The sequence below is a fragment of the Nannobrachium achirus genome (genome assembly GCF_963921795.1).
Source record: "Nannobrachium achirus genome assembly, chromosome: 8".
Taxonomy (NCBI): Eukaryota; Metazoa; Chordata; class Actinopteri; order Myctophiformes; family Myctophidae; genus Nannobrachium; species Nannobrachium achirus.
Genome location: NC_137817.1, coordinates 15,729,950 through 15,753,418, shown reverse-complemented (window position 1 = coordinate 15,753,418; position 23,469 = coordinate 15,729,950). Strand labels below are relative to the sequence as shown.

The 23,469-nt window shown below is 42.4% G+C and overlaps 1 protein-coding gene across 1 annotated transcript in view; it reads right to left on the bottom strand.

Moving 5' to 3' along the window:
- cntn5 (contactin 5) overlaps positions 1 to 23,469 on the bottom strand; it is a gene marked incomplete at its 3' end in the record, with an annotated part of 350,866 nt that overhangs the window by 184,861 nt on the left and 142,536 nt on the right. The window contains exon 5 of the mRNA XM_080731735.1: positions 23,191 to 23,366. Coding sequence (XP_080587861.1) covers positions 23,191 to 23,366 — 176 coding nt within the window. The remainder of the gene's footprint in view (positions 1 to 23,190; positions 23,367 to 23,469) is intronic.

Genomic DNA, 23,469 nt, shown 5'->3' with positions numbered 1-23,469 from the left:
TCGCTTCTAAAGTGTTGTTTTGAGATAATGGACATTAAAGATGAGATCGGCCGTCCACCTCAATGTTATGGGATGACTATTGTGTGCTCGTGGAGCCGTGATGATGACAAATCAGCGCGGATTTTCGTCTCCGGACATCCGGCCATTCTACTCGGTAATGTACTCAACGTTACAGTAATTTATTACTTTTTGCGCGACATCACGCATTCGGCACTGTAAGTACTCTAGTACTTATTGCGTGACATCACGCAAACGGCACTAGATGAGTTAATACAGCTCTCAACTCTGCCCTGCGCCAAAAGGGCCGTTCAGAAACTGCTGACCATTTCCAGGGTTAACAGAGAATTTTTGCGAAATAGAGAAAAGAAATCCAGTGAGCGGCGGTTCATTCAGTGAGCGAAAACGCCTTTTTAGTGATAAAAATTATTTAGTACGGCATATCATTATTTTGACACTAAATGTTTTTTAGCACAAAATATTTTCAGAAGGGAGTCTAATACATATCAATGTGGGTTCCTTAACATGAAAAGGTTTGAGAACCACTGCAGAGAATCTCTGAAAGCACAACATGTCCAACCTGGATGCAGATGGACTGCAGCAGCTGAAGACCAGAAACAGGACACTGAGGCTGCAATATACATATATATGCATATGGTATAATGACATACTATAATTATACCGTCATTTTATACTGTAATTATAGTGTATAATTACACAGTATAATTACGCCTCATGCGGTGACTGAAGTTCAAAGCCTTCATCTCAGGATGTAGCACATGGTCAAATGTATAAAATTCCTGTGAAATTCCGTCAGGATCACCAAACACCATGTCTGTATTACTGGAGGATGCTTTCAGCCTACTTGGAGTGCATGATATTCAGCAATAATACAAGGGCAAAAGAAAGACATTTATTCCTAAATGTAATGCAATGTTATAATCGTAAAATCAACACAAAACCAGATGGATTCCCATGATCCTAATCTGTGCCTATGCCAGTAGACTACTGTTGTGGGCAGTGCAAAAGCTGTTTTGTGTAATTTTTCGTAGACCTCCTCTGTAAAGCATTAGGCCAAGGGTCTTCAACAGTCCGGGACCTTAGAGTTACTACAGGGGGTCCTCCAAATCTTTGAGAGATAGAAACTTTTATTTCTCCTTTTTTATAATAACCACTTGAACCCTAGCTTCCATATTCTGAGAACTTTAGCCAAAAATCGCTTTCACAGAGTGAAAGATCAAGTTTATTAAGTATTGATGGTTCAAGTGGTTAAATATCTGGACACAGAACCCAAAATACACTGATGATTGTGCTGTCAAACGATGAAACTATATGGTATCTATGGGTTGTGGGGGGTCCCTGCTTCATCTCTCTCTCAGCTAAGGGGTCCTTGGCCTGAAAAAAAGACACTTGCTGTAAAGCATTAGCCACAGGTGTTATTTAACCCCTAGTCATAGAGAACTGGACCGGAGTTACCGGTACAACTGTACTTTGACCACTTTTACCGTCTACTCTGCACCAAATCTCTACCAAAACATCATGGGGTTTAAGCAACAGTTGTAAAAGAGAAATATGGAGTCCAATCCAAGGTAACGGGTAGTAGATGTCCAGTTTATTTAGTGACAATTAGCAACAAGTCCATTAATACAGCATATGCAACTCAAGTCTAAGCCTTGCCTGCCCTCAGCCTTCTGCCTCGGTACAGATCCCTTCTACCAGCAGTGTCCCTGGGTACAGTCCTGTATAAAAGTCATACTGTCAGCTATATACTCTGAAGGCCAGACCTAGCTTTGACACCCCTTCTCTCAAGCTAAATCCCAGGAGGTCCCATGGCAACAATAGGTGTGGCATGGCATTTTACATACAGTATTCATTCAATTCTGAGGATGTAAGCACAAAAGAGGTAGGTGTCAGACCCCCTAGCCAGGGCCAGAGATGCTTATGCATATGTAAATAGCATTTGTCCCACAGCAACTAAACTTGAAGAAACAAACTTCCAATATTTCCATAACACAGTGCAACTGATTGTTGTTGTTTTTTGTGAACATATTCTAAAAGATTATGAAAAATCTCAAGCTTGATATCAACATGATTCCTACAACACTAAATGCACTTTGGGATTTGGATTATGCTTACTGGAATTTGTTTCTAATCCCTCAACTGAGAATCCCACTGTATAAGTGCAACATCTTTTTTTTAATACAAATTAGACGTTTCTGAAAAATGTCTAAATTTCACAACTTCAATTTACAATGATGAGGGATTTGTTAGCTTGCTAATGTAGTAAAAGTAAGTAAGTAAGTAAGTAAAAGTAATATCATCACAAACTTTATGACCAAGTCCATTGACTAATTCAACATTGAGAAGGGAGTTACAGAAGCTGTACAAATCGATTAGAGAGAATCAATATGTCATGAAGTCTGTTTAATTTTTAAACATAAGCAGTCCAGCAAGCCAAATGGATTTTCAACAAAAAATCACATACGTATAGGTTGAGCGGTTTTATCATCTTTTGGTGTGGAGAAGTAATTGGATGGTGGAGAAACAGAGTTTAATGAGTATTACGGCTTTATGGGTGAACTTTTTGACATTTTCACCACCTGAATTTAAAACACTTGCTCCATGTCTTAACCCATTTAGAACGGTACACATTATTGTGTATCATTATTTTATGCTTTAAAGCTATACTGTGTAAGTTGCTCACCTAGAGGTCAGTAGCTCTATAGCAAACCGCGGTCGCGTCTTTCGGCCGTTTTTCGCCGCGGACCGGGCCTCACACCCCCGCGTCTGCCTCCACCTCGCCGAGATCTATCTTTAGAGGGGTTCCTGGTTCCTGTGCGTTCAGGCATTCCGGAGAAACGGACTCCTTCACCCGAGTAAATGCTGTTGTTATGTTGAGGCAAGCTACACGGGCGCCTACAAATATGGTCGCCGTATTGTGATAGCGACCCCACTTCAGGATGCGCTGTGATTGGCCGGCAGTGTATAACCCTCGCTGTGATTGGCCGGTAGTGTATGATGACGTAATTTTGTCGGGAAATCCCGCCCCTGTCACGGCTAAGTAGAAAACATATAAAGAGAAGGCTGAAAATAACGGAGTGGGTGTTCTAAAACTTTAGCGATTTAACAGTTAGGACAATTTTAAGATTTGTTTTATAAAAAAAGTTACATGGTATAACTTTAACTATTGAAAAATAGCAGATATATATACAACCTCACAGCGCGGCACCGAGTGCCGCGCTGCGAGCTTGTAGATCTGCTATTTTTGAAAAATCGTGAAAATTAGAATTTTGACCCGATTCTATAAGTGTCTTTTGAATCCTTCTAAGATTTTTTGAAAAACCTATGTTTCTATGTCAGCAATCTGGCCAGCCATCGTCAAAGAAAAAGTCCTTTTCACTTAACTGGAGCTCAGTTAGTCTGTTCTTGAGAGACTACTATGTCAGTGGTTCTCAAACCTTTTCATGTGAAGGACCCCCAAAATGATATGTATTTGGCCACGGACCCCCATTTCAAAATATTTAGTTCCAGGGACCCCCCCAGAAGCAAAATTTGAGTTACAAATGTTCGCTTTGAAAATACATATATTCAAAGATTTGCACACATTTTCACAACTGTAAAAAAAAAATGCAGATATACAAGCTCGCAGCGCGGCACTCGGTGCCGCGCTGTGAGCTTGTATATCTGCTATTTTTCACTGGTTAAAGCATTCAATAATTCTAGGCCTAAATGGGTTAATGTTGTTGTTGTTTTCTTCTGCACAGTGGTTTCTTTTGTTTTTAATTCTTATACTTTATGATCTGATTGTTTTTATGCTAATAAAATTATAATAGTGGCCTCTGTAACATAATGGGATTTATATCGTATAAGCCCTCCTGGGGTTTGACCTAAACCACACAACAATATTCTGTGCTCGTCCCTAGGGAAATAGTTGTGTATATTAATATCATTCCTGTTGTGCAGGTCTCTGGTAAAACTTGCCCACCATCTGGGAAAATGTGTGTCATGAAAGCAAAGCAGAATGTGTCTCTCCTCAATCGACAACCAACTCAGGGCCCCCTCCTGCTTAAAAAAAAGAGCTGCTCAGTGGGCAGCGATACATAGGCCTGAGCTTGTACTCTAGTTGGCAGCTAGCAGGCGTGAATGCTGCTGGCGTTGGCCTGAGAATCCCCCTCTCTCCCCCTGCCACTATAGTGTCATAGACACTGTGCTATAAATACAGGGAAAAAATACAGGATATTTGACAACTTGCCAGATCACGTAACGATTAAAGGGTTGTTGCAAAAAAAACATGAGTATCAGGTATTATGATTATACTAGTAGGAAGATTTTTTTCCAAAAAGGTGTACAGAAAGAGTTAAAATTAGGTTTTTATGTGGCCACACCCACCCGTTCATTAAGTATGCCTGGTGTGACCCAGCTGAAGTTAGCCACACCCACAGTGTTTGGTGAATGGTAAAAGGGGAGGGGATGATTATATGATGTCATTTTATCTGTGTTTTTGGATCGGCGCTTTTGACCCACAAGGTGTCAGCCTCCAGGAAGAAACCCCAAATACAAAGGGAATACATAATTGCTCATAACAACCACACCAGGGGGTCTAATGAAGTACTGTCAACCTCCTAGACACATGAAAACCAGAAAAAGTACAAAACTATGGCACCGCCTCTTTAAAAAGCTCTTTTTCCGCATAGTATTGCTGTAGTGTAGAGCGTGCATTCGGTTACAGGGGTCTCCCTGTCTCTCCCGCCTTTTAGAAGAAAATACATTTTCAGGTGGAGATAACAATTTCATCAGGAGAGAGAACTCATGATAGGATACAGGATAAACAAATTGGAAGTGAGGAAATAAAGACAAGACGAGCAGACAAAATTGTAATGGGAACAATGTTAAATCGAAACAGATACATTTCCTGATTGGGTGAAATTGGTGCCCTACTGTACATGAAAAGACCTGTGTTACTGAACAAACACAATAGCAATCTGAAAAATATTTATCCAAATATTTCACAAAAGATTATGTTGCTATATTTTCACTGTCAAGCAGAAACCATGTATCTCCAATAGTTTCAAATTTGTATTTTTTATTTTTTTTTGCCGTAAATTATAGCTCTACTTCATCATACAAAAGCGTTGCACAAAATTAGTGAAAATAGCAGATCTACAAGCACACGTTGTTTTCCCACTATTTTAAATCGTTTTTAAAATGGTAACAAAAAAAGGAAAAGCAAGAACACCAATAGGGGTTCCCGTCTTGAAAGATAGGCTATAATTACAAAATGGGATTCCCATCCTAAATGGATTAAAGCAGCTAGGGGGTCCTCAGAGTTACTACCAGTGTTGTAGTGCTAAATTTGGAAGTGTGGGCACGCACGCACACGCGTCGATGCGCGTGCACGTAACGTTTTGGGTGGGTTAAAACAGGTCTGCACGGCGGCAGAAATAGCCTTGACCAGTCGTTGTCATTCTCAACCAATAATTTGACAGGATCATCAGCTAAACTTCCCATGCAAAATAGCTGCACAACTGATATTTCAATTAATGAATCCACTCTTAAATCTTCTATTAAATGGTAAATGGTAAATGGTGCATTTATATAGCGCTTTTATCCAAAGCGCTTTACAATGTGCATTACATTCACCCATTCACACACACATTCATACACCAGATCCATAGCCAGCAACATATCCATCCAAACTCCCATAACCCTCCTCACGGATAGTCTTGATGTAGCCAAAAATCTCAACATCTACTTCACCTCCATGGCCAAAAATCTGGTCAATAAACTGCCCGCTCCATCTGGGCTGTTTGGTGTTAGGCACATCTTGAAATTCTACAGGAACCTTGGGGTATGCAAAGACAACTTTAAACTTGCCACGGTGTCAACTGATGAAGTGTTTAAAAAACTGCGCACCCTACCTCAATTCAAGGCCGCTGGCCATGATAAAATTGCCCCCAAATTTCTCATAGACTCAGCTGCCACCATTGCCCCAATCATTACCCATATTATTAATCTATCTATCAAGCAGGGTTATGTCCCCCAGGACTTCAAATTAGCCAAGGTAACCCCCCTGCACAAAAAAGGCAGTAAACTTGACCCTGGCAACTACAGGCCAATCTCAATCCTTAGTTCCATCTCTAAGGTAATGGAAAAAATTGTCTATGAACAGGTGGCTAGATATCTTGAAGAGAATAAACTGATCTACGAGTTCCAGTCTGGCTTCAGAGAGTCCCATTCCACAGATACATGCCTCATCTATTTGAATGATTACATCAAACGTGAAATTCACGATGGCAAATATTGTGGCATGGTCATGCTGGACCTCCAGAAGGCATTTGACACCGTCGATCATTCTATTCTGATCGAAAAACTCAAAGCTATTGGTCTTGATAGCACAGCAGTGAGATGGATGCACTCTTACTTGGTGGGGAGGGAACAGATGGTGGAAGTCAACGGAACCCTGTCCCCCCCCCTCCCAGTAAACTGTGGAGTACCTCAAGGGAGTATACTAGGACCACTGTTGTTCTTAATATACGTAAACGACATGTCATCTGCTTGTGACTGCAATCTGTTTCTGTTCGCGGATGACTCGGCTCTCCTAGTCTCAGGCAGAAACATTTTGCAGGTTGAAAAGGCCCTTAACTGTGAACTTAACAAGATCTGCACCTGGCTCAATGACAACAGACTCTCAATTCACCTAGGCAAAACTGAATGTATCCTCTTTGGATCTAGTCAGAAACTTAGCCTAGTTGAGAACTTCACAATTAAAGTAGGTGACACTGTGATAGAAAGGAAAAACCACATCTGCTACCTGGGTTGCATCCTGGAGGCTAACCTATCCAGTGAAAAAATGACCACCAAGGTAATCAATAAAGTCAATCAACGAATTCGCTTCTTGCAAAGAGTTGCCCCACTGATCAATATTAAATCCCGAAAGACACTAGGAGGTGCTCTTATTGGGCCCCTCATTGATTACGGAGTCCTTGTCTGGTATCGCGACGCCCCAGCTGCCTTAAAGCTAAAGCTCCAAACAGCCCAAAACAAACTAATTAGGGTTGTGCTTGGTCTCCCTCCTCTGACCCACCTTACCGAGCATCACCACGAAAGCGTGGGGTGGCTCAAAGTAGCTGACAGAGTACAGCATCTTGCAATGGGCCTGGTGTACAAGATACACTACACCTCCAAGATTCCCATGTACCTGACAAACTACTTCTTAAAGGTCAAGGATGTTCACGATCATAACACCAGAGGCAGCTCCACTAATCATCATCAGCGTAGATTTAACACTAAACAAGGCGCTAACTCGTTCTCCTGCTATACCATCAACATGTGGAACGCCCTTCCACAAGCCCTAAAGGAGAGCAAATCCCTAGCCTCCTTCAAAATTGGTATGAAAAGTCACCTTCAGACAGCAGCTACCCGTGACTTGTAAATAGACTAAGCCCCCATGCTCCCCCCCCCCCTTTTTCTTTGTATTCAGCCTTTTGTATTTGATGTTATGCTTTTGAAACTGATATTATCCTAGATAAAGTACTATGTTCTATCCGTCTGTCTTTCAATGTTATATGAGATACTTAAAGTGTGGTTCCTGTGGAAATAAGCCTCGGCTTTCTAGGATCTCCTTTTAGTTGACCTTGTACCAGTGATTTGTACTGTCATGAAACTGTACTTTTTTCTATTGCAAACTTCTAATAAATTCTTCAATCAAAAAAAAAAAACGGTGGCGGTGGAAACCATGCAAGGCACCAACCAGCTCACCGGAGGCAACTTGGGGTTCAGTGTCTTGCCCAAGGACACTTCGACATGTAGACAGGAGAAGCTGGGATTTGAACCGCTGACCCATGGAGCATTGGCCAACCCACTCTACCTCCTGAGCTACAGCCACCCCATTTTATTTTTATTACCATCTGAGTGTGTCAATCATGCTCTGGCGAGCCTATTTCAACCAATTGCTGAGTCAGAACGACCTGTAATATAATATCAATATTTTCTAGAGACATTTCACAACAGCTATTTTACAGGGTTAATGCACGGCATAACAGAACCGTTCTAGGCTTAATATAATAGGTTTAATATAGGCACGATGTCTTACCTAACAACCACCAGTCCACCAATAAGAATAAGACATGACTGTTTATTTACTCACAGTTAAAGATAAGAATGCACCACGTCGCCGTTGTACAGACAGTGCTGGTGGTGTCTGTCTGCATTTGACCGGAATTATACAAGGGTAGATAATCCAAGGTAACAAAAATTCACTACAAACAAACTGCTGCAGGCTACAGTAACCGCTTAAAGTTTGAAGAAGTAAACACAAACAGACTGTGTTGTTGTTGGTTGGTCAGTGAGTCTTAAAATCCCATAGCCCAAAGGGGCAGTCAGCTTGTTGGTTGGTTGTTGGTTGTCATGGTGATATTACAACCAATCGGTGGACGATCTGCTCTGTACTTGCCTGGCTTGTCTGCACTCTGTCTGCGGTACAGTAGGTACTTGATGACACGGACAAGCCAGCCTGCCAGCCCGCGCATCACTAGTGCACGCGCGTCAAAGCGCGTGCGCACGATGTGAGAGAAGTGTGGGCACGCCGTGCCCACGCGTGTACGCCCCACTACATCCCTGGTTACTACAGGGGGTCCTACAAATCTTTGTGTGATTTTTTTATATCAACCACTTGAACCCTAGAGTCCATATTTAAGCTCACAACGCATCGCAGCGCGAGGCGTTGTGAGCTTGTAGATCGGCTATTTTCGGCAAAGAGCTTCGGTGTAGAGGGGAAAAAGAGCAGACTAAGTACAGAGTGAAAGGTCAAGTTTATTAAGTATTGACGGTTCAAGTGGTTAAATATCTGAAAACACACATTGACATGATTCCAAAATACTGTACACTGATGATCGTGCTGTCAAACAATTACACTATATGGAATCTATGAAAAGATTGTGAGGATCCCTGCTTCATCTCTCTCTCAACTTGGCCTGAAACGTTGAAGACCCCTGGATTAAAGGATTATACGGGTGGTCTGGCATGTACATGTAAAAGCCCAGTGACCATGACTTACAGTGCTGCTGCCTGTTGGGCAGAAACCTTGTATCTCCATGTTTCAACCTTTTATGGTTTTTCGTAAGTGAATTGTCTTTAAAATAATACAAAAAAGGAACGTTTTGGACATACAAGGTTTCCACCCGACAGCGACGATATTTGACTTCACTTCCATTTTCCAAAGCAGTATAGGTTGTCTGCTTGCTTGAGGAATCCATTGGGTTCCATTCAGTTCTGCACAAAATTAAATTAACTTGGCAGAACTGAAACTTGCTTCAGATACCTTGGGCTTTTCAATTTCACTGCGTCAAAGTTACATTATCTGCTGCGTTTTAATGCAGTTGGAATTGATTTGAAAGGCCTCGCCCTAAAATAGTTCCTGAAAGGATTGATTTAACAAAGAATTTCAAAGATCCATAATTTTCTTGATGGTGACAGGAATACTATCAGCTGGGGAAGCAGAGCATTAGAAAGTTGAAAGCTTGAATTAAAATAAGGCGGTCTAATAGTGGCGTGTCTTCCCTGTGCAATCTGGAGATAGGGACAGCAAATGACTGAATGAAGCAGTCATGAACAGGGGCGTCACAAGGGGGGGGGGGGGGGGGGGAGTGGGACTGAGTTACTATAGGGCCCAAGGTGGAGGGGCCTTAATTATTTTATACTTTAGCTATTGAAAAATAGCAGATTTACAAGCTCGCAGCGTGACACTCAGCTTGTAGATCTGCTACTTTTGAAACGTCGTGAAAATGTGTGCAAATCTTTGAAATGTTAAGTCAACATTTGTAATTCAAATTTTGCTTCTTCACATGAAAAAGTTTGAGCACCACTGAGAAACATAGGGAGGATATGAAATATTCAAAGACTTGCACAAATGTTCAAGCTCGTGAGCTTGCATATCTGCTATCTTTTAATAGTTAAAGCACAAATAATGCATAATAATGCGTTCCCAGTCTAAATGGGTTAAACCCCCTCCCTATATGAAGAACATTCATGGGTGGCCCGCATTGAATCCTTGTACCCGGGGCCCAGAATTTGGTGCGACACCCTGGTTATGATGTGCTTCTTGAAACCCACCATGTAGCAGTTTATACTGTAGCTCGCTCTCTCTCTCTCTCTCTCTCTCTCTCTCTCTCTCTCTCTCTCTCTCTCTCTCTCTCTCTCTCTCTCTCTAATGTATTTGCCATAGCAAGTGTCAAAACTATGGAATTATGTACAATTTAAAGGGAATAAAGAATTGTGTAAACAGAGCTTTGTCACATTTGCAACTAATGTAAAACTATAGCTTACAAAACCATGAAAAGGTTTATTTTATGTTATGAATAGTTTTACACGTAGGCAAGGTTAGCTTGGTACGTTATGATGTTTTTAAATTAGCACACGCATGCAAGCACGCCTGCTCACGCAGACACGCACACAGAAAATGTCCAAATGTCTTAGAATGTACAGTAGTTGCTCTGTTCGTGTGTACAGTATTTCTACAGTTGAGGTCAACGTGACACAGATTGTACAGGAATAAACATAATGTATGTGTCTTGGTACAGTGGGAAGATAGTTAGAAAGTGTTTTCTACCACATTTTGTGTGCAGCTGATGCAGAGACTATCTTCCCCTGGGAGCAAGGTCAACAATCTGCTCTGGTTTCGGGTTGATCTTTCCAGTGTTTTCAGATTGCTTTCTTTTTTGTTTTTTTCTCATCATTTGGCTTAGTCCAGTAGAGGACATCTCCCTATAGGGTTTCATTGTACACAATGTAAAGCCTGTGATTCTGCCAAGGAGCACATGGCTAAGACCACTAGCTGCTAGATTACAAGGACAAGCTGAACCATAACAAGACAGCCTGTACCAAAACAATAGCTATCAGGCCTACATTATTCCTTGATTAAATGTCTAGCTAGATGTTTCTTTTGATGGTATAGAAAGCCCTTCTTGCCTTGTCTCTCTCTCTCTCTCTCTCTCTCTCTCTCTCTCTCTCTCTCTCTCTCTCTCTCTCTCTCTCTCTCTCTCTCTCTCTCTCTCTCTCTCTCTCTCTCTCTCCCCCCCCCCCCCCCCCCCAGGTGTAGCAGGGTCAGCTGTGAATGCTATGCATTTATGTTGATTAAGTGCTATCATGCTAATGTGAGCTTTAGCCTACATCAATTGAAAACAAATCATGAAAATGTTTTTGAGAACCCCTGATCTAAACAACATTAGGGAACAATTAAGCCCAAATATAAGCAACTACACTTTAGAAACATTCCCCCAAAAAAAACACAACCCACAACTACCAATATTTAAGTTGACAGCCTACCGTACAGAAGCAAAAGCCCAAAGTCGCTTATAATCAGTAGCGCTTTGGAGGCCGGACGCGACCGGACACCGTGTGGTCGGAAAAATTCCCACACGGACGTACGGATATAGCCAGCTGTGACTGCATGTGCATGTGTTGATGTGTGTGTGTCCTCATACATGGCTCCATTACTGTGGTATTTAGTGTTTGAGATTCGTTCAAGGCAAACTTTGTTTCTCTAGCCTACTGCAGCGCTGTATTTTCTAAATTAATTAAAAGAAAGTAGAACATAAAATCTTATGTAATAATGCAAATGTAATCAAGACTAGAAAACTATTGTTTTCCCACCATTAGATCTGCTGACATCCTTTCTATCTAAATAGCCTCTAGAGGCGCGTGCACGCGCGTGCACGTGACGTCAATAAATGACTGTCCGCCCGGAAAAGAAAATCCAAAGCACCACTGCTTATAATACGCCGACATGGCAACACAGAGTGTGATGTGCATCGTAGGACCACACTATGGCTCTTTAAGAAGAGATGTAAGGGAGATTTCAGGTGTGTGTGTGTGTGTGTGTGTGTGTGTGTGTGTGTGTGCGTGCGTGCGTGCGTGCGTGCGTGCGTGCGTGCGTGCGATGCGTGCGTGTATGTGTGCGCGTGTGTGTGTGTGTGGTGGGGGGCGTGGGGGGTATGCTGAATACCGGGAAAGACATACTAGAGTTTCACTAAAGTTCCCAAGTACCGTCCAGAAGACCAAGAAGAAAACCTGCGTGACCTATCATTATTTCCTTCTGTAAAACGAGACATACTGTACTGTATGTAAGTGGATCAATATCAATGTCTCCCTAATGAGGTAAAACTACCACAAATCAATGGATGGCAATCTAAATGTGGCCAACACTGGGGGTGAAATTAACAACATCTCATTACATAACGTGCAACGCGATCTGACCTGCAGATTTAGCAGTGTTCATTCCATCGACATATTTACCATGCCTAAGTCTTTAAATGCTGAAAACGAAGAAAGAAAAGAAAAAGTGATGTACAATTTAGGCATTTAGCCTGCTCTTAATCCAAAGCGATTTACAATAACACAAGGTAATACATGAAAATGCTTAGCAGTAGTAATCTAGGATCAAAAGTAAACCAAGAGTCTATCATCAGATTCAGTCTAATGAATATCAAAATAATAACTTGAGATACTGTTCCTACGAAACAGTGTGGGCTCGCTCGTACTATATTCTGCAGCGTGCTAACTGTCATGTGAAGCTCAACCAATACTCCAGCTAACACCACTCCCAGATTTTCCGCACCTCATTGGCTGCCTTTGCACTGTCTGCAACGGAACTCACGCGACGGAACTCACGCGATGGAACTCACTCTATAAATAATGAAGATAACATACTGGTCTCGCCTTTCAGGCGAGCCTACAATAATAACCATAATCTGTACATAATCTGTACATTCTAGGTCAACAATGACCTACAGTAGCATGTATCTACAGTACATAACATGCTATCCAATTACAATTTGAACATTTTTTACGAGGCTAAGTGTTACAGGCTAAGGTGGAGTCAGAAGAGGTCAGCCTTCTGTTTACGGTGGAGGATTGGGAGCAAATCTGCAGTTCTAATTGCAATGGAGAGTTTGTTCAATAGTTTGGGAGCCAGAAGGGAGAAGAGTCTGGGACGTACTTGAGTACTGAAGGACGACTTCAGCCATTTTCAATCCATCTTCATATAATTGGTCCACTCCTCACTAATGCTCATTAATACCATTTGTGTCTACTCACGCTATGTCTCAGAGGAGGAGACAGTTCAGAAACCCGCCTACCATTGACATCATCAATGGGGGAATCTAAGCTAATAGAAAATATATTTTATGAATTAACCACTTAAGCCCTATTTAAAATATAGTGCCGGGGTGCCCGCTGGCCTACCGGTCCAGGACAAAGGCTCAGTGTAGCCTGACAGCGTGTCGCTGGTTCGATTCCCGATCCCAACTACCTTTGCCGCATGTCACTCCCCATCTCTCTCCCCATTTCCTGTCAGTCTACTGTCCTATCAATAAAGGGCATAAAAGCCCGCAAACATATACAAAAAAAGGATATAGTGCAAATAGACAACTTACAAGCTCACAACACGACACATTGATATTAAAAAGAAAAAACGACTTTGTAATGTGTGCTTTTGAGCAGTTAACCACTCAAACCCCAGCGTCTGGATTGTGGGGAAGGCTTTCACAGAAAATAGGAGATCGACAAGCTCACAAGCCGACCGGCTTCAATCGGCTATCACCAGAATATCAGAAAACCGAAAAGTCACAAGCATAGTATGGGGTTTAAGTGGTTAAGCAGCTACTCAAGCATAACACTGTGTCCACCGCTGAACGCTGAAATGTGCTGTCGCCATCGCAAAGAGCAGGTGCTCAGTGGCGATCAATCATTTGACCAGATCGGCAGCCCGAGATAGTGGAGTAGGCCTAATAATGATTTCAGTCGGTCGTCAGGAACCACCGATCGGCTCAGAGCTCGGCTCCAGTGACTGAGCTGAGCCAAGCTCATGTCTGAGAGAGAGAGAGGAGAGAGAGAGAGAGAGAGAGAGAGATAGAGAGAGAGAGAGAGAGAGAGAGAGAGAGGAGAGAGAGAGGAGAGAGGAAGAGAGAGAGAGAGAGAGAGAGAGAGAGAGAGAGAGAGGAGAGAGAGAGAGAGAGGAAGAGAGAGAGAGAGAGAGAGAGAGAGAGAGAGAGAGAGAGAGAGAGAGAGAGAGAGCAGTGGGGGAAAGTAACTAAATATATTATTCAAGTAATGTTCTTAAGTACAATAATTTGAGGGTAGCCTATACTTTACTTTATTCTTTTTTAGTTTGAGTACTTTTATTTTTGTAGCATACTTTTACTCAAGTAAAATGTTCAATGCATGTTGTAACAGAGTAATTTTTATGTTGTGGTACTGCTCATTTTTCAGAGAGAGAGAGAGAGAGAGAGAGAGAGAGAGAGAAGAGAGAGAGAGAGAGAGAGAGAGAGGGAGGGAGAGAGAGAGAGAGAGGAAGAGAGAGAGAGAGAGAGAGAGAGAGACAGAGAGAGAGAGACGAGAGAGAGAGAGAGATCTCACTAGGGACAGGGATCACACTCACTCCCTGTTGCCTGCTGCTCTTCAAAGTCACGGCTGAGAAACAGCCAACTGTGAGTTCAGCCTCTCCAGAATTTCAAAAAACCAAGAGAGAAAAGAAAAGGTCCCATACTGGAGAATGTTTGGAAGCAATGCAACACAACCAGTGAGCAGAATAGATTTGAATAAAGAAGAGGACTTGGCTGTACCTTGATCCAATACAGGGACGTGCAGAGAATGTTAGAGAGGCAAGGGGGCTGACATTTCTAAAAGGGCCTTTTGGTGAAAAATATCGAAAATAGCCGACCTCCAAGCTCACGCGCTGTGACGCGTTGGGAGCTTGGAGGTCGGCTATTTTCGGTGCTTGATACCACACTGAACTAAGCATAATGAAGTCAATACTGGAGATGTGGTGGTACGGCATGGATTTCTGCACAGAGAGGGCAATTCTTTCAACATAAGATGCTGCATTGAAGTTCAGGAAGGTTTAATTGGACAAGGCAATTCTCTTGAATTGCTGCCTTCAGGTATGTCATGAAAAGAGGGCATTTGCATGTCTTTCACCATAGTGAAAACTGTATTCATGGTCTGGAGAGGGCACTTTTTACAGACGGGTAAAAGGGCAGGGGCTTAAGCCGCCTTTTATATCTATTTGTGCACGTGCCTGATGCAATAGGCTCTATGCACAGCAGCCATATTGGAAATAACTGTGGCCTCTTCCTTGTATGTTACCAATGATAGTAGGCTAATGAATTAAAGAGGTAGTGCCATAGTTTTGTACTTTTTCTGTTTTTCATGTGTCTAGGAGGTTGAAAGTACTTCATTAGACCCCCTGGTGTGGTTTTTATAAGCAAATATGTATTCTCTTGGTATTTGTTTGTTTTCTCTTGGAGGCTGCCACCTTGTGGTCAAAAGTGTCAGTTAAAAACACAGATATGATTACATCACAGAATCAACTCCTCCCCTTATTACCATTCACCCAACACTGTGGGGTGTGGCTAACTTCAGCTGGGTCACCACCCAACATGACATCCATGCATACTTAATGAACTGGGGGTGTGGCCACATAAAAACCCAATTTTAACTCTTTCTGTATACTTTTTTGGAAAAGATCTTCCTCCTAGTATAATCATAATACTTGATAATCATGTTTTAGAGGGGGGAAAAACCATGGCACCACCTCTTTAAAAAAAAATGAATTTCAAGGACCCCCATAACTCTGAGAGTATATATGTCACGGTTAGATAGAGAAACGGTTAGATAGAGAAACGGAGCGCTCGCCGTGCGGCATGGGGCGGAACAAGCGGTCGCCACAACAACGTCCTCCAGGCGGAGCCGCTCGATTGTCCACGACATTGCAAGCGGCGCGAAGGCCAGCGGACCTTGGTCCTGCTCTTCGCCCCCGAGCGCCGCAGGCGCGAGTGGCCGCGAAGGGCGGGCCAGGGCCGCGCGGCCGGCGGAGCGCCGCGCGAGTTACGAAGCCGTGGTGAATGCAATCGTTATATTTATGCCCAGGCCGTAAGGCCTGGGCAAGCTAGGCTAGGCTAGGCTAGGCTAGGCTAGGCTAGGCTAGGCTAGGCTAGTAAATAAAGAAAGAGAGTCGCAAACGAGTGACGTCAGCGCCTTCACTAGTGAATGGCTGTCGTCGCCATCTGGTGGTGATTGGTGTGTGGTGAACGACAAAACAAGCGCTCTTACCACAGTCTAACCGAGTTACCCAAACTAACCGTAACATATACACACGGAACCAACTGGACGCATACAGGTCCATTTAGTTCCATTTGCACACTCTCATGAGTTACACAATACACACCCGTAAGGGGCCATTTGGAACACCCTCAAGAAACCTTGAGGGTACCTGAACCACACTTTGAGACCCACTGGCGTAGCAGAGTGTTTCCAGTGAGCCAACATGCACAATATCTGCACTCGGACTCTGTTTGACCAGAATGGAACAGAGCCTTCATTAGTATCATTGTTAACACCTATGAAGGAAATATAAGGAATAGGCCCGATTTATTTCCAATATGGCGGCTGCTGTGCTTAGAGCCTATATTGTATGTTGGTCCACACTTATTGACTGCAAACAGACAGTGAGGTTGGCTTACCCCTTGAGACACAACCTTCTGTGAACTGGAGCAGTGGTTCCCAAACAAAGAGCTGAAAAGGTTGAACCGCTGGCCTACATGCAGTTAGTTGCATGCTTGCAGGTGTATGGGGGGAATTAAACAAAGAATAGTTGATCTACAAGCTCGTACTGTAGGTCGATATGGTGTAGACGGAAGAATGTGTTTTAAACCTGCTCAAAGTTCCAGTAGATGAAGGTGCACAGAAGAAACTGAGTATTCATAATTTAAGTCAGGGAGTGGAAAAAAAGTGGAAAAAAATTATTTGTGCAGAGACTTGTAGAGAGTCTCAGTCTCAGTCTATCATTAAAGAAAACACACACGCAATAAATCCTAGATGATTGAAACAGGAATGTGATTTATTTCCTTTTCTTTTCTTTTAGTTTTTTTACTCGTTGGATGTATTCCATTATAAGTTATTGAAACGATCAAAGAACTTCCGAGACTTTACAACTCCAGGGGATCGGCGCTTTGCATCAGCGCGTGAGAATGTTTACACATTCTCACGCGCTGATGCAAAGCGCCGATTAAGACGGACCGCCTTGAATTTGGAGCTGGGTGGATAAAATAGCCACCCATTCGTTATGCTGAAAGAGACAGACGAGGCCCTGCATCCCAATGCAGGCTGCAGGCCAGCCTGGGCTTTGTCTTCTCTGGCTGGCTGTTTTGGAGGGTCCTGTTTGAGGGCAAACAGCAGACAGTCAGACCTGTTGCAGACAGGGCTGCCACTAACAATTATATTCATAACCAATTAATCAGTTTATTATTTATTTGATTATTGTCAAATTGAACACGGCGTGAAAATGGACCCATACGCTGTGAATGCAATTAATTTTGAATCTAAATGAAATTGCCCTCACAATTAATTTAATTCTGCTGTAGTTCCAATAACACAACTTGCATGAGTATTTGAGAACGCTTCTGCGAATGACAGTTTTGTTTTTAGGGACAGTGGAACTTGGTCCTATTGGATAAAAACAACTTCTGGGAAACACATACTGTGTATGGCTTAAAACAGAGGTCTTCAACAGGGGGTCCGGGACCCCTAGGGGGTCCTCAGAGTTACTACAGGGGGTCCTCCAAATCTTTGTGTGATAGAAACCTTTTTTTCTCCTTTTTTATATTAACTAATTGAACCCTAACGTCCATATTCGGAGAACTTAAGCCAAAAATAGCAGATCTATAAGCTCACAATTGCACGCGCTGTGAGGCGTTGTGAGTTTGTTGATCGGCTATTTTCGGCAAAGAGGTTTGGTGTAGAGGGGAAAAAGAGCAGACTAAGTACGGAGTGAAAGGTCAAGTTTATTAAGTGTTGACGGTTCAAGTGGTTAAATATCTGAAAACACACATTGACATGAATCCAAAATACACTGGTGATTGTGCCGTCAAACGATGAAACTGTATGGAATCTATGAACAGGTTGTGGGGGTCCCTGCTTCATCTCTCTCTGCTATACGGGGTCTTTGGCCTGAAAACGTTGAAGAACCCTGGCTTAAAAGCTTAACCCGTTAAAACGGGGAAAGCATCTGAGTCATTTTAGATTTTTGCGTTGGCTATTCAATAATACCAGATCCACAAGCTAACAGCACGTCACTTCAAGTGTGAGAACTATTGGTTTAGAAGGCATTTGTGCAAACAACAATGAGTCAATGAGTCTTTTTGGCAAGCTACACCATCGTACAATTAGTCTTAGTTGCCAGACAAACTTCCACCGGTACTAAACTCCATTCCACCCTACATCCATGCATTCAACACGGAGGATTTTACTGCATCTATATTATCTAGTATATGTACAACTAAACACCAGCGGCCATGGATTCACTAACCACACCTCATTCGACTGTAGTTTTAGATCATGAAAGGAAGACTAAATGATCAAATGAGGAAAATGTTTGCAAAAAAGTATTAGAAAGAAAGACAAATGCCCCCCAACAGTGTGCCCCATGAAAAACGAAATGAATAAAGTACAAAAATTCTAACAATATAGAAAAAATAAGTAAGAAATACAGACATTCACATTACTCTTGTTCGAAATTGCACATAGCCATTAAATCGATACATCACTGAACCAATTATCCAATTGGTTTAGTTGGATAAAAAAAAAAACATTTAATCAATCTTCTGTTTATCAAATAATTGACTAAACCGTTTCACTGTAGTAGTTGCATTGTAACATCATTTTAAAATGAATACTGCAGAAAGCTGAGGAGAGAGCGCTGTGCACAACGCTAGGAGAAAAAAAATAGAAGAGTGCTCTATGAGTAAAGTGGACCAGATAAGTGGCTTAGAAAAGCTTATAACAGGCAGCTGGGAGCAGCCGAGATGCACTCCGGGGTCGTGTCAAGGTACAACTTTTAGCACAGATTGCCTGTCCAAGAAATACTCCCACAGGATGCCCCAGGCAATTTAAGCAGGTAGTGAAACTGAGGAAATTATAATATCTCTCACTTTATTAAAATTACATCCATGAGATAATAAGACTCGCGGGCGGAAAAGCGTGATATTAGAGCAACGTTGTCAAGACAGATCCTTGGATCAGAGCACAGCGCTCAATGGAATAATGAATCAAAAGTAACCTAGCCCATTTAGGGCCTAGAATTATTGAATGCTTTAACCGGTGAAAAATAGCAGATATACAAGCTCACAGCGCGGCACCGACTGCCGCGCTGCGAGCTTGTAGATCTGCTATTTTTGAAAAAAGTCGTGAAAATGTGTGCAAATCTTTGAATATTATGTATTTTCAAAGCGAACGTTTGGAACTCAAATTTTTCTTCTGGGGGTGGTCCCTGGAACTAAATATTTTGAGATGGGGGGGTCCGTGGCCAAATAAATATCATTTTGGGGGTCCTTCACATGAAAAGGTTTGAGAACCACTGACAAAGTAGTCTCTCAAGAACAGACTAACTGAGCTCCAGTTAAGTGAAAAGGACCTTTTCTTTGACGATGGCTGGCCAGATTGCTGACATAGAAACATAGGTTTTTAAAAAAATCTTAGAAGGATTCAAAAGACACTTATAGAATCGTGTCAAAATTCAAATTTTCACGAATTTTCTAAAATAGCAGATCTACAAGCTCGCAGCGCGGCACTCGCTGCAGCGCTGTGAGCTTGTATATCTGCTATTTTTCAATAGTTAAAGCATAAAATAATGATACACAATAATGTGTACCCGTTCTAAATGGGCTAGAGGAAAAATACGTTGTCTGTCAGCACTCAGCAGGGGGGTCTTTCTCCACAAACACTGCTTTTTTTTCCCCCTCCATACTGCTTTATCCGAACAAAAGCACCTCGCCGACTGAAGAGCTTGTCTCTGGTTTGACAGGGAGGTGGGATAATGTGAAATGGGAGAGAGCAGGTCAGACTCCAGGCTGCGATGATGTTTTATTTTTGTCTTCATTTTTTAGATGTTCTATACTGGTTTGGAATCTTTAAGTGACCTATCCTGTTCTACAGTGAGTACTGTTTGTGACCACTTTAGGTTCGCACGTAACACTCTCACTATAGTGAGCCGTAAGCTCCCTGCAGTCATACTGTAGCAGGTAACATGACTATTATTGTCGTGTGCTCCAGGGAAAACGACAAGGGATTTTCCTGCACCACAGAGCTCTGTGCCCATAGCCTTTCTGTCTGTACTTCCCTATCAGGCATGGGGACTAGAGATGCCCATGAGTCTTTGAGCTTGAGTCTGAGTCGAGTCTGAAGTCTTGGAGAGGACGAGTCTGAGTCGAGCAGGCACGTGCACACATAGACATCAAAGGGGGCTTATGCCTCTGCCCTTTTACCCGTCTGTAAAAAGTGCCCTCTCCAGACCATGAATGCAGTTTTCTCTATAGTGAAAGAAACCCAAATGCCCTATTTCCAAGGCATACCTGGAGGCGGCATTCTAGAGAATTGCCTTACACAAACTCTCCTGAACTTGAATGCAGCATCTTAACAAGCACGAAAATCAAGAAAATGTGTTGAAATCAAGCATCGAAAATTGCTGACCTCCAAGCTCACAACGCGTCGTGCTGCGACGCGTTGTGAGCTTGGAAGTCGGCTATTTTTCACCAAAAGGCCCTTTTAGAAATTTCAGCCCCTGCATCTCTAACATTCTCCGCACGTCCCTGGAGTCGAGTCTGAAGTCTTTGTATTGAAGTCGAGTCTCAAAAGAACAAAGCAAAAAGGAAAAGCTCTGACAGTCGTACAGTGACTTATGTATATCTAAGGAATTCAAATCATGCACTGCATCATCATCACTATCCAGAAGCGACGTTGTATGGAGCTTGCTGTCCTCACACCATCGGTTTCGACTGACCAGGCCTGCTACAACCATGCAGCATGTGGTGTTAGGACTGCAAGCTCCATACGACGTTGCTTCTGAATAATGTTCCATGTATTATCATGGTGGATGCAGTTGTTAGCTCTGTATCTCATTAGTTCTGCTGGCTTGTTTACCTTACCACATGTCAGAGCACTGTCCATGGTGCTGGAAGCTTTCTGTTTGACCTTCATGTCTAACGGTGTGCGAGTGTGTGTGTGTGTGTGTGTGTGTGTGTGTGTGTGTGTGTGTGTGTGTGTGTGTGTGTGTGTGTGTGTGTGTGTGTGTGTGTGTGTGTGTGTGTGCGCGCGCACGTGCACATGTGCGCGTGTGCGTGCGTGATTCAGTAAATGGCAAGTACTTGGGCCCACTCTAAGAGTTGAATTAACACTGAGGATTTTACTGTGGCTGTGCATATTTTTGATCAAGGAGGCACACTTATGGCTTCATGATGAATGACTGTTCATCATGTGTCGCAGCTGTTGTGCTCGCATTAATGTTTACATGGCAGTGAATGAGACCAGTTGGAAGCGCGCACTGGAGCTTCTGATGTGCACGACATGAGAGGGACAATGATGTCGGGCATTTCATTCATTAATCAACCAAGGCTGAAGTTGTCGTGTGTGTGACTCAAGTCCGAGGCTGGACGCTTTTTGGCTCCGATTTACCACTGAGGTGTGGAGTTTCGGGGATACACACCCCATTTAGCAACGCACCCGGCGGCCTAGCTGTCTTTGGGGAATAAACACAGCAACAGAATGCTGCTTTAGTCCTTGTTTATTTACCCCACAAACAAACAGGTCTGTTCTAAGTGAAATAGAGTTTGAAGTCAGCCGCTTTGCATCCAAGCAGTTGGAAAGTCATCAAACGTCTGAAGTCGGAACATTTGTCATGAAAGGGCGAATTGCAACTGAAGCTTTAGGCTCGGGAGCTTCAAGCAAGCGTATGTTTCATGGGACTTGCAGAACCGAGAAAAAGGTCAAATGTATAAAAAGGAGAACAAAGAAAAATTACATAGATAGACAGAGAGAGACAACTAGACCAGGGGTGGGCAACTTTGATGATGGCGAGGGCCACTATATTTCCACCTTCCCTCCAGAGGGCCACATTGCATATTGCTACGTCTACTTTGGCATGTCTCATACAAAAGAAGCAAAAATAGCAGATCTACAAGCTCAAAATGCATCGCGCTGCGATGCGTTTTGAGCTTGTAGATCGGCTATTTTTGCTTCTTTTGAATTGTAATCCTGAATAATGTTTTGTTATTTTTTAATTGGAATCCTGAAATGTAACATTTTGATTCAATTTCAAACGCATTTAGTTATTTACTCATGTTAACTTCATGAACCTAAATACAAATACATTGGACATAAAAAACAAACAAAAAAGAAAACATTTTAATACTACTATACTACTCATTAAGCTACTAATATAGACTGATGGAATTAAACCAGGTCATGTTTGGAATTTCAACAGCTGAAATCAATAATATATCAGTATTCCGGTATTAAGGCCCATTCCCACTGGGCCAGATAACAGATAAAAAAATGTTTCCATTCCAAGTGGATGGTAGATACAGATAAAAACTAATTCTGCCACAGATATTTGTGGCAGATATTTTTATCTGTGGCAGATATATTTTTTTTATCTGTATCTACCATCCACTTTGAATGGAAAAATATCTGGAGAAAGAGATTTTTTTATCTGTTATCTGGCCCAGTGGGAATGGGCCTTTAACCTGAGGGCCGCATTAAAGGACAACTTTAGTTTTTTACAACAAGGGTTCATATTTTAGATTGTAATTAAAGAATATAAAAGATGAGTGTTAAAATTATTTGATTTACTTCTTTCTATTGTTTTAGAGATTCTTATTTCAGTGGTTGGGGGCATGCGTACAAGTGGCTAAATATGTCATTTTACACAGAATAAGCCCATTCCCAAGATACAACGAAACCTTTCATGGTTGGATGTGACTTATGGGGACTAGAAGTGTTATAGAAAATATCAATAAAGAAACTGCTGACTTATTGTGTCTAAAAAGACATATTTAGCCACTTGTACGCATGCCCCACATTTTAGCACGGTAAATGCGATAAAACAATAGAACGAAGCAAATGAAAACATTTTAACACTCACTTTTTCTTTTCTCTAATTACAATCTAAAATATGAACCCTTGTTGTAAAAAAACAAAGTTGTCCTTTAAGTGAAGGTGGGGGCCGCATGTGGCCCCCGGGCCGCCAGTTGCCCATGTATGAACTAAACAGACAGACAGACAGACAGACAGACAAACAGACAGACAGACAGACAGACAGACAGACAGACAGACAGACAGACAGACAGACAGACAGGGGTTACTCACATGCAAATTGCAAAAGGGCGTCCCGACTCAGGATCGTTCCAAAGCTGTTCTGCGCCTTGCACTGGTACTTCCCAAAGTCAGTGATCTCACTGGTATTGGTTATAATTAAGTTCCCATCGATAAAGTTGTAGCGGTAATCCGCCTCTGTGTCGACTTCGGTCCCATTGAAGAACCAGCTGGAAACACAATACAAATGAGGGTTATTTGTGTCCAGGGGGCAAAGACACAGAATGAGGCTAAGAGAGACGAGGCGATGAGGGGTGAATGCATTAACAAGTA